Source organism: Anolis carolinensis, unplaced genomic scaffold, assembly GCF_035594765.1.
Source record: "Anolis carolinensis isolate JA03-04 unplaced genomic scaffold, rAnoCar3.1.pri scaffold_21, whole genome shotgun sequence".
NCBI lineage: Eukaryota > Metazoa > Chordata > Lepidosauria > Squamata > Dactyloidae > Anolis > Anolis carolinensis.
The window spans coordinates 311,126-332,796 of record NW_026943831.1 but is presented as its reverse complement, the minus strand read 5'-3'; the positions used below and the strand labels follow the sequence as shown (position 1 = coordinate 332,796).

General features: G+C 45.9%; 1 protein-coding gene across 3 annotated transcripts; it reads right to left on the bottom strand.

The window, feature by feature from the left end:
* Positions 1-20,974, bottom strand: LOC103281035 (hepatic lectin). Of its 3 annotated transcripts, none has more exons than XM_008121693.2 (7): positions 20,804-20,974; positions 20,660-20,725; positions 15,977-16,066; positions 14,294-14,536; positions 11,661-11,809; positions 3,207-3,310; positions 1-2,091 (listed from the first exon to the last, which is right to left on the bottom strand). In XM_008121693.2, exons 1-7 carry the CDS (start codon positions 20,856-20,858, stop codon positions 1,956-1,958), a joined length of 843 nt encoding a protein of 280 aa, XP_008119900.2. In that variant the 5' UTR covers positions 20,859-20,974; the 3' UTR covers positions 1-1,955. The 3 variants fall into 3 exon arrangements, with proteins under 3 accessions (XP_008119900.2, XP_008119901.2, XP_008119902.2); XM_008121694.2 differs by having other exon boundaries at positions 11,661-11,752; XM_008121695.2 differs by lacking the exon at positions 20,660-20,725.
* Between the last annotated feature and the right edge of the window lie 697 nt (positions 20,975-21,671).

Genomic DNA, 21,671 nt, shown 5'->3' with positions numbered 1-21,671 from the left:
AAAAAAAACTGGTTTATTAAAATTTTGGAAATTATGAGTGCAGACAAATTAACATACTTATTATCGAACACTCAAGGCAAACCCAAAAAACAAACAGATTTGGAATTAGTTACAAACTATTTAAGAACAGAGAACTGTAAAGTGATAATATAAGGATACAATAGCCAAAGAGAAAAGACTATGCAACTGTCCCGGAATAAACACTAAAGGAGAGAAAAACAACACAACAAACAAATAGAAGAGAAAATACAAGGGTATAGTTTATACCAAATGAATACGATACATAACAACACACATCTGATGGAAGTCAATTTTAATTATATGTGATAACTGTTAGTATTTAAGTGATGTTCTGATTCTTTGTTTTTTGCTTTCTGTTTTCTGTTTCTGTCCTCTTTTCCTTTTTTTCCTTTTGTTTCCTGATGTAGGGTTTCAATTAATAGATTTCCCCTAACCTCCTATATATTTTTTTTCTTACCCCCATGTTATCCCCCTTCACTGTGTATAATTGTCGATGTGATTCACACCCCTTGGCAAATGACTTTAATAAAAATGTATTTAAACTAAAAGGTTTTCCCCTCCGACTCACACTCGCCTTTCCGGCAGATTACACTAGGTAACAAAATGTGGAAAATGTTCTGTTCCCGGTCTGAAAGTTATTTCCTGTTTGATTGTGTGGTACTTATTTTGAAAATACTTGTTCTGCTCCAGGAACTTCGTTTTTGTGGCTGCCACAAACGAGACTCAATGAGATATTCGTTGAAAAATTATAGCAAAATGTGCTACAAGATGTTCTTCCTGCAGAAACAAAGTGTTTGCAGTTTAATAACTTTTCCCATGTTTTTATGACAGAACCAAGTAGGAAATGGCATTTATAATTGTTACACCCCTAGGCTGCGAAGGCACCTCAAAGCCATACTGGAGCCCCAGAATATAAGCAATCAAGCTGTTTATTGAAGGTTATAAGTAAGCACAAGCAAATAAAGTTCAGAGTCAATAAAATGAGTTTAAATCCACAAGAGCAGTGTACTTGAAAATCTTAAAGCAAGAGTCTAGGAAAGTCACTCAAAGAACATAGTCCAAACCAGAACTCGAACTCAGTCCCATGAAAAACATCAAGAATAGTCCAAACAAGATTCAATTCCAAGGCATGAAACAAACTGGAACCACAGGAAACAAGGCTAGGATGCAGGATCAAACCAATGTAATCCAGGGTACTAGATATTTACATGGCAGAGTTACTAGAACAGTCAACTGGATTCAAAGGCAAAACAAGGCTGGAACTTGACGCAAAATCCATGGCTGCAAGAATATACAGGAACACAGAGCAAAGATCTTTCTCTCTTGAATGACAAAGTTGACACATCTGCCGTAGCAGAGAAGGACCAGACATTTAAGGAAAATCCAAGGTCTTTCTTCCATGAGAAAACTCTTTCTCTCATGAGAAAACTACTCATTAGAGTGCTTCAAAAGCACTTCTCTGTAAACATTCACGTCCCCTCCTGTCAAAGACATCCTCCTCCTCTAAACTAGAATGTCCATCTGTTACCTGGAGATCTGACCTTGACTGCTGGGAGGAATGTGGTTCCAAATATCTGTTTGCAACCATTCTGTCTCTGGTCCCAGAATCCACTGGAAAAGACTCTGGCTGCATCTCAGGCCCAAACCCAGAGTCCTTTGGCAAAGCAGGTGCAGGGACAATGACTGGCTGAATGGGCCCAAGCTCAGGCTCAGGCTGAACTACAATAATCCAGGAACAAAAATCATGTCACACAGTATTATTGGCCTCAGAAGCCAACCCTGCAGGGCGCATAGGCTTGACTCCTTTTCCTCTTGATGAAATGTTGGGGGTCTGGCAGAGTGAGCGGAGGGTCGGTGCCTCTGGAAATGATGGGAGGAGGGAGCTTATGGGGCAGGTGGTGGGCGATGGGATTGTTTCCAGTTTGGGGGGCAGCTCACCCCTCTTGCTCCCATCCGCCCTTTGCTCTCTCGCAGATGTAGGGAAAGGGGGAGGTGCAATACTTTTGCTGCAGTTCGCCAGCACGAGTAAGCAGCGCACAAGAGTCACCGTTGCTTCGTGGAAGCTTGTTCCTGAAAGGAGAAAGACAAAGGTCATCAAAGAATTCCAAGCAGGCAATCTTCCTTCTTTCCTCCTGCACACTTCCAGGTGCCCAAGCTTTTGGAGTGACAGGCAACACTCACTGGTGGTCAGCTTAGGCCAACCAAAGGACCTCCAAAGAACCAGTTGCTGACCACTGTCCATTTCCTTGTTCAAAACAGTGGAAACTCCTTTGCTGCATGCAACAGGGGCCTCTTTTTGAAAGGATACACTTGGGAGTACATTTGTTGTAATGGTGTGATGTCATTTCTGTTGTGGTAATCTCTGAGCGGTTAGACTCAATTCAACCCTCTCTGGGGGAGATTCCACCAAAAATCAGCAGAGTAGCAAAAGCAAAGCTTTCAAATGCAACAGTTACTTACACGGGGTGAGCAAGAGAAGCCTTTGACCATTTAGGATTGCAATGGACTTCAGAGTCTCAATAAAAGTTCAAAAAGTATTTATTCAGGTAAAAAGAACTCCATTGTAGATAGAAAGGCTTGGGAGCTGTCTAGTCTACTCTAGACTGGTTTCTAAGGAAAAAGAAGAAAGGAAAAATAACAGACATCTAAATAGTTACATCTTGCCAGGAGAGATGGTGAGATGCTTCTTGTTAGCTAGAAGAACAAAGGGAGAAGAGTGAACCAAAATGGTTCTAACCTCATGGTCCAGTTTATTGGGGCCATAAAAGACATTCTGACTAATGGGAAGTTAGTGTCCCTGGAGATTCACATTTCTACTAACTTCAAAGTAAGGGATGTGACGTAAGCAGGATAGAGTGAAACACAGTCAAGCCTATCTGGGCATGCTTTGGAAACAGGGAAAGGATTCCCACAATCTAACTCTATCATCTATCTGACTACATCTAGACTTGAGTAGTCCAGGGGGATTCCCAACAGTTTCCACTGCACGGTGACCATAAGGCAAGCCGATCTCCGTTTTCTTGGCCAGGGTTTTGCCACTGTGGCCTTCCTCAGAGGCTGAGAGAGTGTGACTTACTCAGAATCATGCACCGTAAAGGGGAAGAGTTGAGAGTGTGGCTCTGGCGGTGGATGAACTGAGCCTCTGCCCATCCTCTGCCCACCAGCCGAGACCCCTCTGCACTTACCCTTCATACGTTGAGTCATCGACCCAAGTCCAAATCCGGGATCTTGTCTTTTCTCTCTTTCTGCTTCTCAGTCCAATCCAGTGATAACTGTTCCCCAGGAGCCCCTGTGGTCAAAAAAAAAGGAAGAAGGCTGCTCAGTGCTGGTTGAGGCTGTTGCGAATGCCGGCTCCTTTCCCTAAAGGTCCGGAGAGACCTGGACACAGACCTCCACGCCCACAGCCAGCAGGCCTTAGGGTCCAGAGATATTGCTCTGAAACCTCCTGCAATTCAGAATTATTTATTATTCATTTCTTTACTCCTTGAACAGAAATTCTGGCTTTGCCTTCATGTCCTGTTTTCCTGCTTGCAGAGGCGGTTCAACCACCAGGCCAACTAGGCAGTTGCCTGTGGCGCTATCTTGTTGGGGGCACCATTGAGGCAATCAGGTGGAATCAGGTGTCAAGTAGGGATGTGTTATTGCCCCCACCTTATTCTCCATCTTCATCGCTATGATACTTCACCTTGTTGATGGGAAGCTTCCCACCGGAGAGGAAATCATCTATCGGACAGATGGCAAGCTATTTAACCTCAGCAGACTGCGAGCCAAAACCAAGGTCACCACAACATCTGTTATAGAACTCCAATATGCCGATGACAACGTAGTCTGTGCGCACTCAGAAGAAGACCTACAAGCCACTCTAAACACCTTCGCAGAAGCAGACGAGAAGCTCGGCCTCTCACTGAACATCGAGAAAACCAAAGTGCTCTTCCAACAGGCACCAGCCAATCCCTCTGCAAAGCCAGGAATACAGCTTAATGGTGTCACATTAGAAAACGTTGACCACTTCCGCTCCCTTGGCAGCCACTTCTCCACAAAAGTCAACATCGACACCGAAATACAACACCGCCTGAGCTCTGCGTGTGCAGCATTTTCCTGTATGAAGCAGAGAGTGTTTGATGACCGGGACATCCGTAGAGAGACCAAGGTGCTTGTTTACAAAGCCATTCCCCTCCCAACCCTGCTCTACGCCTGCGAAACGTGGACGGTCTACAGACGACACTGAAATACAACACCGCCTGAGCTCTGCGAGTGCAGCATTTTCCTGTATGAAGCAGAGAGTGTTTGAGGTTCGGGACATCCGTAGAGAGACCAAGGGGCTTGTTTACAAAGCCATTCCCCTCCCAACCCTGCTCTACGCCTGCAAAACGTGGACGGTCTACAGATGACACTGAAATACAACACCGCCTGAGCTCTGCGAGTGCAGCATTTTCCTGTATGAAGCAGAGAGTGTTTGAGGTTCGGGACATCCGTAGAGAGACCAAGGGGCTTGTTTACAAAGCCATTCCCCTCCCAACCCTGCTCTACGCCTGCGAAACGTGGACTGTCTACAGACGTCACACCAAACTCCTGGAGCGTTTCCATCAGCGTTGCCTCAGGAAAATCCTGCCAATCTCTTGGGAAGACAGGCGGACAAACGTCAGCGTGCTGGAAGAAGCAAAGACCACCAGCATTGAAGCCATGCTCCTACGCCATCAACTCCGCTGGACTGAAGGCCACGTTGTCCGAATGCCCAAAGATCACCGTCTCCCAAAGCAGATACTCTACTCTGAACTCAAGAACGGGAAACGTAATGTTGGTGGGCAGGAAAAGAGATTGAAAGACGGGCTCAAACCCAACCTTAAAAACTGTGGCAGAGACACTGAGAACTGGGAAGCCCTGGCCCTTGAGCGCTCTAACTGGAGGTCAGCTGTGACCAGCAGTGCTGCGGAGTTCGAAGAGGCACGAACGGAGGGCTGAAGGGAGAAACGTGCCAAGAGGAAGGAGCATCAAGCCAACCCTGACCGGGACCGCCTTCCACCTAGAAACCAATGTCCTCACTGCGGGAGAATATGCGGGTCAAGAATAGGTCTCTTCAGCCACCTAAGAACACACGCCCAAGACACCAGAGATGGAAGACTATCGTCCTCGAACTACGAGTGATTGCCTAAGTAAGTGAGGAAACTCCTGTCTCCTGCGGCCTGCCTCCGCAAGGTATTGAACTGCTTTTTCTGTTGATTTGTTGTAAAACATGATGTTTTACATAAGGAGGGATTAAGGAAAAGCCTATTAAACGTCAAATTACATTAAGACTTTACAAATTAAGCACTAACGTCTTAATGTAATTTGATGTTTAATAGGCTTTTCCTTAATCCCTCCTTAGTATCAAATATTTTCGCTTATCCAACGCTTTTATTTTTCAGTGATTGGTTTGCGGGGGGGGGGGGGGGGGGGAACGCCAAAATTCTGTTCGCCTACACTTGAAAAATACCTAGGGCTGGCTCTGCCTGCTTGGGATTGGGGAATCTCGTTTGGATACAGTTCTTAGTCTAAGCTTTGTGGATTTTGGCTTTCCTGTCAGTACGGGACTTTCTTTATTGCGGCCTCAAGAATACTCTGACTGTCACCTAGATTTCAGAGTGACTTTCGAAGCTCATACTTTGGATGTACCTTTGATGTATACCTTGGAAATACTTTTAGACTCTTTGCCTTGGAATGTATTTTTGAACTCATTTTTGCTATAGAACCCTCTTTTCTTTAATACACATTTATTTATTTATTTATTTATTTATTTACAGTATTTATATTCCACCCTCCTTTCTCACCCCGCAAGGGACTCAGGGCGGATCACAATGTACACATACATGGCAAACATTCAATGCCATATAAACACAGAACAGAGACAGAGAGGCAATTTAACCTTCTCCAGCTTCCAGCTTCATGAAGGGATGCTCGATTCCAGCCACAGGAGGAGCTGCCGCTTCATCATCCACTGTGACGCCGGGTCCTTGGGTACTTCCTCATTCCAAACGCTTGCTGGACGATTTTTAAAGTGTCGTAATTAGTTAAATTAGCCTCCCCACATATAAGTGGTACAAAATTTCCTACTTGATAGATGCAACTATCTTTCGGGTTGCTTAGGTCAGCAACAAACAGGGCTATTTTTTTTTTTATTTTTAATGGTCGGGTGCTCACTCTGACACAGGCTAGCCTCAAATTCATGACCTCTTGGTCATAGTGATTTATTGCAGCTGGCTACTAACCAGCCTGTGCTACAGCCTGGCAAAACAGAAGAAAGGTTTTCCCAGCAAGATTTCCTGAGAGGAGTTTTTGCTTTGTCTCCCTCTGAGGCTGAGAGAGTGTGACTTGTCCAGTGAGCTTCTGAATTGCAATTCAGTAACCAAATCCCCTTGTCTCCCCCCCCCCCCCCCCCCAAAAAAAAAGGAAATGTGTGGCTGCTTCTGGAGATTTCCAGTGAGTCGTAACTATTTTTAAGACTGTTAATATTTAATTCTGTTTTAATGTTTGTATGTTTTTAGGTTTTAAATTGTATTACATTGGTTTTACTGTGAGCGGCGTTGAGTCTCTTTTGTAGACAAAGTGAGAAATAAATAAACATCGTTGTCGTCATTGTCGTCTTCATAATGTGATGTGTGCGTCATCACTGAGGACTCAATCTTTTAATATCTGCTCTGTGTGTTTAAATATGTATTTTACAGAAATCTATATATATAAAAAAGTGAAGGAATCCTGGTGACCGACAAAACACCAAAACTAAACACCCCACAACCCTTGAAAATTGATAGCACAACCCCTCATCCATGCCTCTAGGTTGATACAACAAAAGGAAAAGAAAAATAAAGTCCTAATTAGAGGGAGAGGAATAATTGTTTTTATCCAATGTAAAAAAGTGATGGAATCCTGGCGACAGACAAAACAACAAAACTAAACACCCCACAACCCTTGAAAATTGATAGCACAACCCCTCATCCATGCCTCTAGGTTGATACAACAAAAGGAAAAGAAAAATAAAGTCCTAATTAGAGGGAGAGGAATAATTGTTTTTATCCAATGTAAAAAAGTGATGGAATCCTGGCGACAGACAAAACAACAAAACTAAACACCCCACAACCCTTGAAAATTGATAGCACAACCCCTCATCCATGCCTCTAGGTTGATACAACAAAAGGAAAAGAAAAATAAAGTCCTAATTAGAGGGAGAGGAATAATTGTTTTTATCCAATGTAAAAAAGTGATGGAATCCTGGCGACAGACAAAACAACAAAACTAAACACCCCACAACCTCGAAAATTGACAGCACAACCCCTCATCCATGCTTCTAGGTTGATACAACAAAAAGAAAAGAAAAATAAAGTCCTAATTAGAGGGAGAGGAATAATTGTTTTTATCCAATTGCTACCAGTTAGAAGGCTAAGCTCTGCCCACTTGGTCTCCTAGCAACCCACTCAGTCCAGGGGACAAGCAAAGTTAGGCCTCACTTAGGCCTCTTCCACACTGCCTATAAAATACAGACACCACCAGACAACGCCACAGCAACGCGTGGCCAGGCACAGCTAGTACATTTTAAAATGTATCTTTTATAGGAATACATTTTAATATCTTTACAATCTTTCCAATGTTTATGTGTTTTAACTATGCTGCAACCTGCTTCGAGCCACGGGTAAGAAATAAAATAACATTACACAAGGTTTCATTGGCACCTGAGCCCTTCTCTGCTTTCTCATTTACCTTGGAAGTGTCTGGCCATTGAGCATTTATTACTACTCTTACCTACTTTAGAAGCTCCCGGTTGTAGGGCATCTACTGTGCGTATTGTTATTGAGCCTTAGTACCACTACCCACAAAGATTTATAGCTCACCAAGGGCTCCAAAATAATAACATGATTTCCCCCCTTAAAATGAAGACTTGTGGAAGTTCAAAGCATCAGAAGATGAAACTAAACCAGCAATAGCTATCATATCTAACCCCTTAATCACTTGTATCTATTCGTAATGGCTTTCTATGTACCGTATATACTTGGGTATAAGCCGACCCAAATATAAGCCGAAGCACCTAATTTTACCCCAAAAAAACTGGGAAAACATTGACTCCAGTCTAAGCCGAGGGTGGTAAATTTCAGAAATAAAAACAGATACCAATAAAATTACATTAATTGAGTTATCAGTAGTTTAAATGTTTTTGAATATTTACATAAAGCTCAAATTTAAGATAAGACTGTCCAACTCTGATCAAATCATTATTCTCATCTTCTTCAAGATAAATGTGCTTATATGTATCCTTTTAATAATAATAGAGTAAAATAATACATGTAATAATCTATGTATATAAAAGAGTGATGGCATCACGGCGACCCACAAAACAACAAAACTACAGGCCCCCCAACCTGGAAATTTGACAACACAACCCATCAGCCACGCCTCTAGGTTGATACAACAAAAAGAAAAGAAAAATAAAGTCCTAATTAGAGGGAGAGGAATAATTGCTTTTATCCAATTGCTGCCAGTTAGAAGGCTAAGCTCCTCCAACTTGGTCTCCTAGCAACCCAATAAAAAATAATAAAAAACACTAAAAATAATTAAAAACACTAAAAAATTAATACAATAAAATACTATAATAACAGAAAATAACTAAAAATAATACAAGAAAATAATAAATAAAATATAATAAATAAAAAGATAACTTACAGTAAAAAAAATTTAAAAATACAAATAACGTCAAATAAAAATTACACAACAATTTTTAACCAATACCACCACCACTTTGCCACAGCAACGCGTGGCCGGGCAAAGCTAGTAATAATAATAATAATAAATACAGGAAAATAATACATGTAATAATAAATAGAGTAAAATAATAAATGCAATAATAGTAATAAGATCAGAGTGAAATAATAAATGTATTATTAATAATAAAAAATAGAGTAAAATAAATGTAATAGTAGCAACAATAATAGAGAAAAATAATAAATGCAATAATACCAACAATAATAGAGAAAAATAATAAATGCAACATATATTCTCGAGTATAAGCTGACCCAAATATAAGCCAACCAGGACCCTCACCCGAGCATAAGCCGAGGGGGGGATTTTCCGTCTTAAAAAAAGGGCTGAAAAACTAGGCTTATACTCGAGTATATACAGTAACTTTGATCTTTGTATATACTGTATCTATTTCATACTCACACACACACACACACAGAGTATAAACTTCTTTACCAAATATAACCAGATATAAGCCCAGAGACGTTCACCTCCCTGTTGAGGGATTTCCCGGACAAGAAGAGTGGGCAAGCCCCATCCCAAGGCAAGATAATCACCAAGCCTATTGTTCACTATATATCTTGTATTTCTCTATATGTTTACACTTGAACATTTGAAGCAGATTGCAGTCCTTGCATCCCTTTTGGCCAAATCGAATAAACCTCTGTGGCTTGTCTTCAACTTGGTCAGTTTCTCTATCCCAGTGATTCCCAAAGTGGGCGCTACCGCCCCCTGGTGGGCGCTGCAGCAATCCAGGGGGGTGGTGATGGCACCTGTTAGGACAAGCGGGTGGGGCCTGGGGAGGGGAGGGGCCTCTTCCCAAGTGCCGGAGACAGGGCTGAGCCCCTGAGGCGCCTGTTAGGACACACAGGGGGCGGAGCTAGAGGAGTGGGCGTGGCTTCTTCCCAAGAGCCCCAGACAGGGCTGAGCCTCTATACCTCTCCTGAGAGGCCTTTTAGGACTAAAGGGCGGGGCTAGGAGCAGGGGCGGTGCCTCTTCCCAAGAGTGCAAGACAGGGCTGAGCATCTATACCTCTCCTGAGGCGCTTGTTGGGACACAGAGGGTGGAGCTAGCGAAGGGGGCGGAGCCTCCTTCCAAGAGCCCAAGACAGGGCTGAGCCTCTATACCTCTCCTGAGAGGCCTTTTAGGACTAAAGGGCGGGGCTAGGAGCAGGGGCGGTGCCTCTTCCCAAGAGTGCAAGACAGGGCTGAGCATCTATACCTCTCCTGAGGCGCTTGTTGGGACACAGAGGGTGGAGCTAGCGAAGGGGGCGGAGCCTCCTTCCAAGAGCCCAAGACAGGGCTGAGCCTCTACACCTCTCCTGAGAGGCCTTTTAGGACTAAAGGGCGGGGCTAGGAGCAGGGGCGGTGCCTCTTCCCAAGAGTGCAAGACAGGGCTGAGCATCTATACCTCTCCTGAGGCGCTTGTTGGGACACAGAGGGTGGAGCTAGCGAAGGGGGCGGAGCCTCCTTCCAAGAGCCCAAGACAGGGCTGAGCCTCTACACCTCTCCTGAGAGGCCTTTTAGGACTAAAGGGCGGGGCTAGGAGCAGGGGCGGTGCCTCTTCCCAAGAGTGCAAGACAGGGCTGAGCATCTATACCTCTCCTGAGGCGCTTGTTGGGACACAGAGGGTGGAGCTAGCGAAGGGGGCGGAGCCTCCTTCCAAGAGCCCAAGACAGGGCTGAGCCTCTATACCTCTCCTGAGAGGCCTTTTAGGACTAATGGGCGGGGCTAGGAGCAGGGGCGGTGCCTCTTCCCAAGAGTGCAAGACAGGGCTGAGCAGCTATACCTCTCCTGAGGCGCTTGTTGGGACACAGAGGGTGGAGCTAGCGAAGGGGGCGGAGCCTCCTTCCAAGAGCCCAAGACAGGGCTGAGCCTCTATACCTCTCCTGAGAGGCCTTTTAGGACTAATGGGCGGGGCTAGGAGCAGGGGCGGTGCCTCTTCCCAAGAGTGCAAGACAGGGCTGAGCAGCTATACCTCTCCTGAGGCGCTTGTTGGGACACAGAGGGTGGAGCTAGCGAAGGGGGAGGAGCCTCCTTCCAAGAGCCCAAGACAGGGCTGAGCCTCTATACCTCTACTGAGAGGCCTTTCAGGACTAAAGTGCGTGGCTAGGGGTGGAGGCGGGGCCTGTTCCCAAGAGCGCGAGACAGGGCTGAGCCTCTGTGTACCTCCCCGGAGGCACTTGTTAGAAAACGGGGGCAGGGTATAGAGGTTCAGCCCCATCAGGCACTTGGAAGAGGCCCCGCCCCCTCTTCTAGCCCCGCCCCCTGCGTCCTGGCAGGCGCCGCAGGACAGGGATAGAAGCTCAGCCCTACCTCAGAGCTTGTAACTCTGCCCATCCCAGTCCTGGCTGCCCATTTGTGGCCCCGCCCACCTCCCCCTCCCCCTCCCAGCCCTGCCTCTTGGACTAGGGGAGAGGCTTAGCCCCGCCCTCTTGAGCAGGAGCCACTCCCACCCCTCTAAGCCACGCCCCCCTTTCCAGGGAGTGCTGAGTCATATTTTTCTTGGAAACGGGGCGGCAGGCCAAATAAGTTTGGGGACCACTGCTCTATCCTGATTTATCCCGTTTAGCATATGCTTGCCAGGCAAGATCCTCTTTACTGCGGTCCTAGTTAACCACAACATTATCTCGTAGTGAACCAAGCAAAACTGTCTCAAAACTTCTCCCAAAGCCTTTGGCTGCTTGAAGCAGCCAGGGTCAGAGAGGTTGCCCCTTGAGCCCCATTGCTGGACATCCAGGGAGTGACCATCCCTTCTGGCCCATTGCTGACCACAGGGGGGGAGGGGCAACCATGAGCCACGAGGGGCCTGCCACTCACTCACCCTCTTTGAAGTCCCATCTGATGCCAGCCCCACAGGGACCATTAAAGCCATACCTGGACCCAGTCCGGCTCCCAAGATCGGGTGATGAGGAGACGGGATGACTGAGCTTCACAGGCCGCCTTGCTTTCTTCCCACTTTTTCTTTCCTGTGGAGAAGAGGAGGCACTTTCCTTGGTACAGAACCCAGTCCTCGGGGCACCAGTCTGTGGGGGAAAGAAAGGTGGGTCTTGAAGGTGGGCTCCCTGGGCAGTGCTGGGCCTGAGGGTCCCAAGATGAACCCAACAGACCTCTTAGCCATGGATGCTGGAAATGCAGTAAAGCTTGGCCCTGAGGACTGAAGAGTGTCTTCTCTCTGGGTCCACCTGTCCTGCTCAATCTGAGATATAAACTGAGACTCTGAGGACTTTATTAATGCGGGTTGTTGTTATTATTTTCTTCAGCTCTTCTCCCAGCCTTCCAAGATGCAGCTAGCTTAGATCAGCAACCCAAGTACTTTCCTATTTTGGAATGAAGCTCCTACAATCAAGCTTAGTGTTTTTCTACAGACCATTGGAGGAGAAAAAATCTTGACCTCTCTCCACTGACCTCACTCTGTCAATGGGGGGATGAAGGCACCTGCAAATGGGAAGTGTGGAGGGATGGGATGGGGAGCCATGCCATCAAGTCCTCTGGTCCACTGGTATTGGCATGGACCACCACCAGCTTGGAGAAGGAGGTTAACAAGAGAAGGGTCTTCCTCCTTTCTTTCAGTGGCCAAATACCCCTGGCTCCATCTTTCATGAAGAGCAGAACTCAAGAGATATCTGAGAGGCCTTAGCCTTTGTTCAAAGGGGTTAGCAGGTTATCCCAAGGGGGTTAGCTTAGCTGGCTGAGATTTCTAGGAGTTGAAGTCCAAAACACCTGGAGGGCCAAAGTTTTGTCAGAGTGTGACAGAAGCTTTGAAGCTTTGGAGCACCGAAGAATGGACACTTTGAGACTTCAGTAAAAGCAAACATATAGCTTTACTGAGTAGAGCAAATATACAGCACACACTAGCATTGACATCCAACCCAACAGACAGAAACAAGACAAAAGACACTGAAGTAAGAGGAATGAATGAAATCTTATCTCTGAATCCTCCCTACTGGTTCCAGGCACATTCAGGGTCACATCTTCACAGTTCATTAGAGGCTTGACTGATTAACCCTTTCAGTGTCAATACACTCTCTGCTGATGCGATCAGATTACATTCACAAGCATTGCACAAAATTACATTTAAACATTAACATTACATTAATCTTACATTAACAAGTTTTGCCCATGCCTGGGTTACGGGGTCTTAACAATGAGGCCTTTTTGTTGGTGGCCTCTTTAGGCCCTGTAGTGGGATGCTGGTATGTGGCTTATAGTTTCCCAATGACGTGCTCCCCGGAACACTGCACACTGGACAAACAAAAGCCATAGCAAGCAAAGATAGCAGAGTTCATTCACAGGACAGTAGAGCTAATCAGTTTTTCAACAGAGTACAATTCAGCGTCTGGCCTTCTTCCCGCACACTGTTTTAATAAACTCACAGGATCAGCAGTTCATCCAAAACAACAGGATGCTTTAATTTTCAGTAGTTCTACTATGTACTGTACATCTGTACCAGAGGCGGTTCAACCATTAGGCAAAGTAAGCGGTTGCTGTAGGCGCCATCCCCTAGGTGGCACCGTTGAGGCACCTCTGCCCAGGCATGGCCTTCCTGCTTCCACAGCCTGGCCTGGCCCTTGCATCTTGTCCACCGTTCTGAATTCTATTGCACAATTCCCTTCCCCCTGAATTACAGAACCCATTACTGCTCAGACTATTGGCTGTTGATGACGCTGTTTTTGTGTTATTGTCTTGTTGTAGAGTTGTTGATTCTATTGAGATATGTTTTAATCTATGTTTGATTTTAATCTTTGTTGGATCGGGCTTGGCCCCATGTAAGCCGCCCCAAGTCTATCGGGGACATGGAAGCAGGATATAAAAATAAACTTGTTGTTGTTGTTGTTGTTGTTGTTGACATAATGACATAGTATGACACAGCAAACAAGTTATATATGCTGGATTTTGTATCACAAAATCACAAGTCAAACACTTCCCAAGCGTTTAGGACTGACTGTGTGATGTATTTTTGGATGATGCATGCATCATCCGAAATTATCCCCTGTCAAGTGGCCTTTTGCCGTTGGCAGATCATAATTTTGTCAATGTTTATTGTTTCCAAATGCTGGCTGAGATCTTTTGGCACAGCACCTAGTGTGCCCATCACCACCGGGACCTGTACTCGTTTCTGCCAGAGCCTTTTGTTGTTGTTGTTGTTGTTGTTGTTGTTATTCAGCAGTGATACATAGATCACACAAAGAGAGGAGACACGCAGAGAGTGTGAGTGAGCACTCCACTCTCCTTTTATAGCCAGCCACCTGGTGACGTGTCATCCCTAAGGGACAAATGAATGATGCAACCCCCAGTCATACATCTCACATGATTATGACTCATCCATTTCTGCAATCCCCTCTGGTATTTCGTCATTCCCCTCTCAGTTATTCCCCAGGTGTCTGATACATGTCCCTCAGAACTGTATTTTACACATAGGTTAAATGTCAGGCATTTCTATCCAACAGGTCAGAGGCGAGGGAAGAGGGGTCTATGGGGGGGGGGGCTGCTACTGTGTCTCCTCTCACCTTTGGCGGCCTGGGCCCAGCTGGTATTCAGTGCCTCTTCCCTGCTGAGCCTCTGCATCTCCAGGGCGGCCAGGACTACATTCGCCTGGTGCTGGCTTTCCGTCAAAGTATCCTTGACACGATCCAGCTCCGTTCTGGCCCGACTGAGCTGCATCTGCACAGCCTCCATCCTCTCTTCCTCCTCTCTAAGCTGCTTAGCCAGCTGGACCTTCTCTTCCTCTGAGGTTTTCTGGAGCCGCCAGTCTGAGAAAACACAGGGGTCCCGGGGGAGTCTGTCAGCACCCAGCACTGGGCTGCAAAGGGTGAACCCAGCTCTTTGGGGGACACACAGCCCCCCCTTGTTGTCCTTGCCCCTTGTCTCATCACCCCAGTACTCTATCAGGGGGTTAATTAGCTCCGAACCACCCTGATTTATTGGTGAGTTAGGTCTCTCACCAATCCATCTTCCGTCAGACCACTTAAGCAACTGGCTACAAGCAGCACCAACAGTCGTGATTCAGCTGATCCCAGTGGTTCTAAGGCTTTATTATATACAATTATTTACAACTACCAAGTCCACCGCTCATAGGACCCATGCTTCCCTAAGCAAAGGCAAAGCATGTCCTCTCTCTTTGCCGATCGTCTGCGAAGCACATCTGCCAGCATTTCCCACATTCCATAGCAGAATGACGACCATCCTGTCCACTCTTCTGAGACCGGAAGGCTTGACCTATTGGCTAGGCAGGCTATCATTCAAGCTGGCCTGCCATTAACCTGTGTGCTGCTGGAAAGCATGCCGGAATACACAGTTGCAAAAACCCAACAGCAAAAACACCTGATTCAACATTTCACACTTACACCAAAATACACCAACATACTCTTCCAGTCCATTGCCTGCTGGGTATTGCTTAGGGTTAGGGTTAGGGCCCTTCCTCTCCTCACAACACTATGGCACACAATTTTTGTTCCTGGGTTATGAATGTCATTTCCTAATTGGTTCTATCCTAAAAACATTGAAAACGTTTATTAAACTGCAAGAACTACATATTACGTGGGAGGGACATCCTGCAGCACATTTTGCAACAGGTTTTCAATGAATATCCCATCATAGAGTCTCATCCAATTCGATATGGTCTGTGGCAGCCACAAAAAAGGTGGTTTCTGGAGCAGAACAACTACAGTAGAGTCCCACTTATCTAACATAAACGGGCTGGCAGAACGTTGGATAAGCGAATATGTTGGATAATAAGGAGGGTTAAAGGAAAAGCTTATTAAACGTCAAATGACGTTATGATTTTGCAAATTAGGCACCAAAACATCATGTTATACAAAAAATTTGACAGAAAAAGCATTTCAATAGATGGTAACGTTATGTAGTAATTACTGTATTTACGAATTTAGCACCAAAATATCGCAATGTATTGAAAAGATTGACTACAAAAACATTGACTACTAAAAGGCAGACTGTGTTGGATAATCCAGAACATTGGATAAGTGAATGTTGGATAAGTGAGACTCTACTGTACTTTCAAAGTAAGTGCCGCACAATTAAACAGGAAATAACACTTTCAACCCAGGAACAGAAAAAATTACACATTTTGTTGCATAGTGCAATGTCTTGCAGGGAAGATTGGGGCAGGGGAACAAGATATAAATAAAAGAAAGGTTTAAATAAATATAAATACCATCATCTGGGTGACTTACGGTGGACTCCGAGGCCTATGAGGGCAGCCAGAAGGATGAGGGCGACTCCTGCACATCCCAGAGCTGCAAACCAGGCCGTCTGCTTGGTCCCTGCCAGAGAAGCCAGGACACATCAGGATCACAGAGGGATGAGGACATTGTTGAAGAATGTGTACAGCGGAATCAGCAGCGTCCAGTTAACACCATGTGCAAAAGACTCAGACCAGGCAGAGGAATTGAAAGAACAAAGGAACTTTACTTCATCCGCAGATGAAGGGAGATGCTGACAAGCTGGAAAGCGTCCAGAGGAGGGCAACTAAAATGATTAAGGGTCTGGAGAACAAGCCCTATGAGGAGAGGCTTAAAGAGCTGGGCATGTTTAGCCTGCAGAAGAGAAGGCTGAGAGGAGACATGATAGCCATGTACAAATATGTGAGGGGAAGTCATAGGGAGGAGGGAGCAAGCTTATTTTCTGCTGCCCTGCAGACTAGGACACGGAACAATGGCTTCAAACTACAGGAAAGGAGATTCCACCTGAACATCAGGAAGAACTTCCTCACTGTGAGGGCTGTTCGGCAGTGGAACTCTGTCCCCCGGGCCGTGGTGGAGGCTCCTTCTTTGGAGGCTTTTAAGCAGAGGCTGGATGGCCATCTGTCGGGGGTGCTTTGAATGCGATTTCCTGCTTCTTAGCGGGGGGTTGGACTAGATGGCCCTTGAGGTCTCTTCCAACTCTACTATTCTATGATTCTATGATTCTACTTGTTGAGTTGAAGTTAAACAAACAGTTCTGCAATCATACAATGTCCATGTAGTTGCATAAGATCAATAACTAATCAATCAGCATTCAATATATACATCCAGCATAGCATAACTAAACTGCTACTTGACCATAGCAAGAGAGCCTGTCATTTCTGTGCTCCCTCAGCAAGCTCAAATCTCCAACTGACAATCCAAACCACCTGCCATCAAACCGATACATTGTTTGAGGCGTGGCCTGCCTCTGCAGAAGCTGAGCTCCTTCCCTTTGCAGAGTTCTTTTGCAAAGCAAATCTTGCAAGGATTTCTTTTACACACACACACACACACATATCAATTTGATGCAACAGACATCACCAGGGTCATGATGACCCCACCCCTGTCTGGGCAGGAATTGCACCCTCCAGCTCCCTAGCACTGCAATGCAACCAGAGAAGGGCCACCAAAACAGCCAGAGGTCTGGAAGCCATGGAAGAATGTGAGGAGTGGCAGAAGGAGCCATTGATGTTCAGCTTGGAGAAGAGAAGGCTGAGAGAAAGGGACCCGAGAGCCAGGTTGAAATGATGATGATAATGAGCGTTGAAATCCATGGGGTTCCCTTCTGTCATGATTGAGCATCTGGTTACAGGCTGGTAGCCAAATACTTCCCTGACCCTGCCGGCTTCCTCAGAAATAAAGAATGGCTGTGTGTGATGACCTCTGGGGTTTATTGTTGGTTTGTGAGCTGAATTAGGAGGAGCCAACTACAACGTACCTTCTCTGTACATTCCCTGTAACCCTGCCATTAGAAAGAAAACAAAGGTGTGACTATAGGACCAGGCAATTGGCCAGTAACGCAGTGCAAAGAATAATGAGGAAATATCTGCAATGGCAATCAGAATGGCCATGGTGTACCAGTTTTGGATCATGTGATTTTATTGATTGGATTTGTAACCATGTCCATTTTAATACAATAGTTTTGGTTTCTGTCTGGTGATGTTGTTTATTATGTTTATTTGTGTTGAAGCTGTTGTACGATGTTTTTGACAACTGACTGTTTTTTATACACTTGTTGGAAACCGCCCTGAGTCCTCTCAAGGAAATGGAGAAGTGTATGAATAAAGTGTTATTTATTTATTTATTTATTTGTTTGTTTGTTTGTTATTTGGAAGGAGGCCCCATTGAGGAGGAAGCAGCCAAGGCTTGTTTCCTGCTGCTTCAGAGATACAATGGAACAATGGATCCAAATTGCAAGAACAGAGATTTCACCTAAAATTAGGAACAAGAAGTGCTGGGCATGGAATATGCTTCTGCCTTGGAGTGTGTCAAGAGTCTTTTAAGCAGACCCTGGGAGAGCTTGTCTTCTGCCGTCCTTCCTGGCAAAATGGGGCTGGACTGGATGACCTTTGGGCCTCTTCCAACTGGATAATCCATCCTATGACTCTGTGAGGAAGGAATGGCCCTCAGTGTCAGAAACACTGGACATTCCCCGGGCCCCACTGACGGGAATGGCTCCTCTTGTCCTTCCCCGTGTCTGCATTGCATCATTCACTCTGGACCCTCCTTTGTTGTCGACCGCGTTTTAGGGGATCGGGCCCTTAAGGAGAGAGCCGATCCGGTCCTGAGAGAACGGACCTTGGCGGAGCCAATAGGAAAATATGAGCCGCAATACAACCTGAAGCCGAAATGAAGAAGGTCCGCCAAAGTTGAAGGAAAATCCGCCAAGGAGTCTTTATTGAGCGATTCAGCTGAAAAGGACTCTAGTAGTGATCATTCAGTCTACTAGGGTACCATATAACCAAAATAAAGCCATATTTATACAATGTTTCAGTCTGACAGCCCCTTGAATTTCCCGCCCCGCTCCCCCGCCCATCTGATCGCGGATAGGCTAGAAGGTTGAACGAGGCGGGCTTTCGTTTCCCGCCTTGCTCTGTTGGCCCAATAGGGAGCTGCTTTTTGTCCCCACTTGAGCCAATCAGGGAGGAGAAGGCGGGAGTTATTGAAACAATGAAGTGACTGAGCAGGAAAGATCGGATTAATTCCTGCCCGGCCGATTTCTAAAGGGATTAATGACAGCAATCAAGGGTTCCTGTCACGTATACAGATTTCAGATATGCCTTGGGGTGTCAGAGGTGGAAGTAGAGATGGGTGGTGATGGGCCATAATTGACAAGCTCTGCAGGGCGCCTTCCTGAGGTGTCCTGGATTTTCTTTTGGAGGAGATATGACAATGTCTGCCTTGGGGGCGAATCACCTTTTGTTTTTGGGAAGGGAAGCCTGGGTCATAGGAGCTGGGATGGGTTCTAGGGTTCAGGTTGAGTTCAGAATATTTCCTATTTGATTTCATGACTTGACAATTATATGAAATAAAATGAAAAATAAAACAAAGTTGGAATATAAACCCTGCTGGGAAAAATACATATTTTCCGGGGATCCCAAAGAGTACAAATACATATAGGCAGACAGATAGATTTCATGGAAATAAGGGAGAATCCATAAAAGTGAGTTACATTGCATAAAGGGGAATCATGAGTGATATAAACAATTGAAAAACATTTGATAAGTACGAAGTTCATAACATCTGGGGAACCCAATATGGAAATTCATAAAAGTGGAGTTTTAGCAGCATGATTTTACAATTCATGAAGTTGTTATCTCTTGCCTCAGAGTGCAGGGATAATCCACAGTAAACTCCAGTAAAAAGTCTCAATCACCTTATACTATAAATATATGGAATATAGAACATAAAGTCTTGATTTTTGAACTATCTTTTACAAAGTCCTGGGGGGGAGGGTGGTCACCTCGATCACACCTTTCACTTTCGGGCTTGTTTATAGGCACTTCGGCCGGGGTGGGGAGGGACTTTCCTTTGTGGGTTCGGCCTTTTTCCTGCCATTTGAATACAATGCTCTGCTGTATCCCAGTCTTTGGAACAACAGAAAGCAGGCTTGCCCCTTCCTCCTGTTGCATGAGAAAACCAGCTCTGGGTCCTTGGGATGTCTAGTTTACCTGGGCCAGGTCCCCACTCACTGAAGTCTCTGAGGATGCCTGCCATAGATGTGGGCGAAACGTCAGGAGAGAATACTTCTAGAACATGGCCATACAGCCCGGAAAACATACAACCACCCTGTTCTCAATTTGTTTCTGACATGATAAAAAAAAACCCTAACGTTCAGAACCCACAAGCATTTCCCTCATTTATAAATGAGGGGCCGGGCTGTGGCGCAGGCTGGTAAACAGCTGTGCAATAAATCACTCTGACCATGAGGTCATGAGTTCGAGGCCAGCCTGTGGCGGGGTGAGCACCCGTCAATTAAAAATAAAATATAGCCCCTGCTCGTTGCTGACCTAGCAAACCGAAAGATAGTTGCATCTATCAAGTAGGAAATAAGGTACCACTTATAAAAAGTGGGGAGGCAAGTTTAGCTAATTTACAACGTTGGAATGAGGAAGTGCCATCAGAGTGGATGATGAAGCAGCTGCTCCCCCCTGTGGCCAGAATTGAACATCCTCTCAGGAGAAAGTTAAATTGCCTCTGCGTCTGTCTGTCTGTCTGTTGTCTCTGTCTGGGTTTGATGTGTTTATGGGCATTGAATGTTTGTCCTGTATGTGTATAATGTGATCCACCCTGAGTCCCCTTTTGGGTAAGAAGGACGGAATATAAATACTGTAAATAAATAAATAAATAAATAAATAAATAAATAAATAAATAAATGTTAGAAAAGGGGTTCCCATCATTTTAAAATGTTCCCAGTTGACTTGATCGAAGAAGACCACTTGTCAGTTTCTAGGACTTTTATCATCCAATTTCTTTTTGAAAGCAGCTCTTGACTTCTCCACTTTGGTGCACGAAGTAATCTTGCTGCTATTACACACACACAGGCATACACAAACATCCACAAATTTCTGAGCCCCATTTCCAGGCAAAGTGCCCCCAACCCTTAAGAGACCTCAGAAGCCCCTCACTCACCTCCCTTCTGCTCCAGGCGACTGGACGCTTGGACGTTCTCATAGGCGAGGTCCTCCAGACGTGTCCCTGGGGCAGCAGGAGGGAGAGGGGTTAGGAAGGCTGACAAAGGGTCAGCAGAGGAGGAGGGGGGCTCTGTTTCTGTACCTTCTGGGGGGCTCTGGGAGAACTTCAGGTCGGCATAGGTCACGTCCTGGGGCATCCTGTGGGACCCCAAAGGGGAAAGCCATGCGCAGAGGGAGAGAGACCTCAGTGCGGCTTGTAGAGCTGGGTTCTCGGTGGAGGAGACAGGATGTGGCTGGTGGGTGGTGCATCCACAAAGCGGGGGCCCAGTGAGGAGACCCATCTGGTGTCACTGGGAGCCCTGCCTCCTCCTCCTCCTCCTCCTCCTCCTCCCTCTCTGCAGCAGCAGGGCCCTGATTCACAGGGAAAGCCCACCTTGCAGGGAGGGAAGGAGTGTGAGGACACGTTTGCCTTGATTTGAGCAGAAGGTCTCATGCAAGCATGGGCAAACTTCAGCCCTCCAGGTGTTTTGAACTTCAACTCGCACAATTTTTAACAGCAGATAGGGAGCCAATAGGCTGGTAGGAATTGTGGTGCTTGAAGTCCAAAATACATGGAGGGCTCAAGTTTGCCCATGCCTGACCAAATGGCTCTTCAGCCCCCTCCCTCCCTCCCGCTCCTTTCCCTTGCGGTGCTTTCATCAAAAGCAAAAGTTTCTCGTAGTTTCAGAATCTTACACAAAGAATGAAAAAGTATCCTAACCACATTGTGGATTTGGTAAAGAATGCCTGCCGCTCACGATTGCAGCTCTCTTCTCTGAGAGTTAGAAGGGTTGGAAGAGAGCCCAAGGGCCATCCAGACTGAGTCCCTTCTGCCCAGAAGGAACACCCAGTCAAAACCCTCCTGACAAATGGCCATCCGGCCTCTGCTCTTTAACCAAAAAAGGAGACTCTGCTGGACTCCCAGGCAGCGGTGGATTCCACTGCCAAACACACTTCCCATCTGCTGGGAC

Coding starts and splice junctions, on each gene's coding strand:
- LOC103281035 (XM_008121693.2), bottom strand. CDS start 20,858: ATGCCCCAGGACGTGACCTATGCCGACCTGAAGTTCTCCCAGAGCCCC. Junction 20,726..20,803: donor CTCCCAGAGCCCCCCAGAAG/GTACAGAAACAG, acceptor CTGCTGCCCCAG/GGACACGTCTGGAGGACCTC. Junction 16,067..20,659: donor TCGCCTGGAGCAGAAGGGAG/GTGAGTGAGGGG, acceptor CTTCTCTGGCAG/GGACCAAGCAGACGGCCTGG.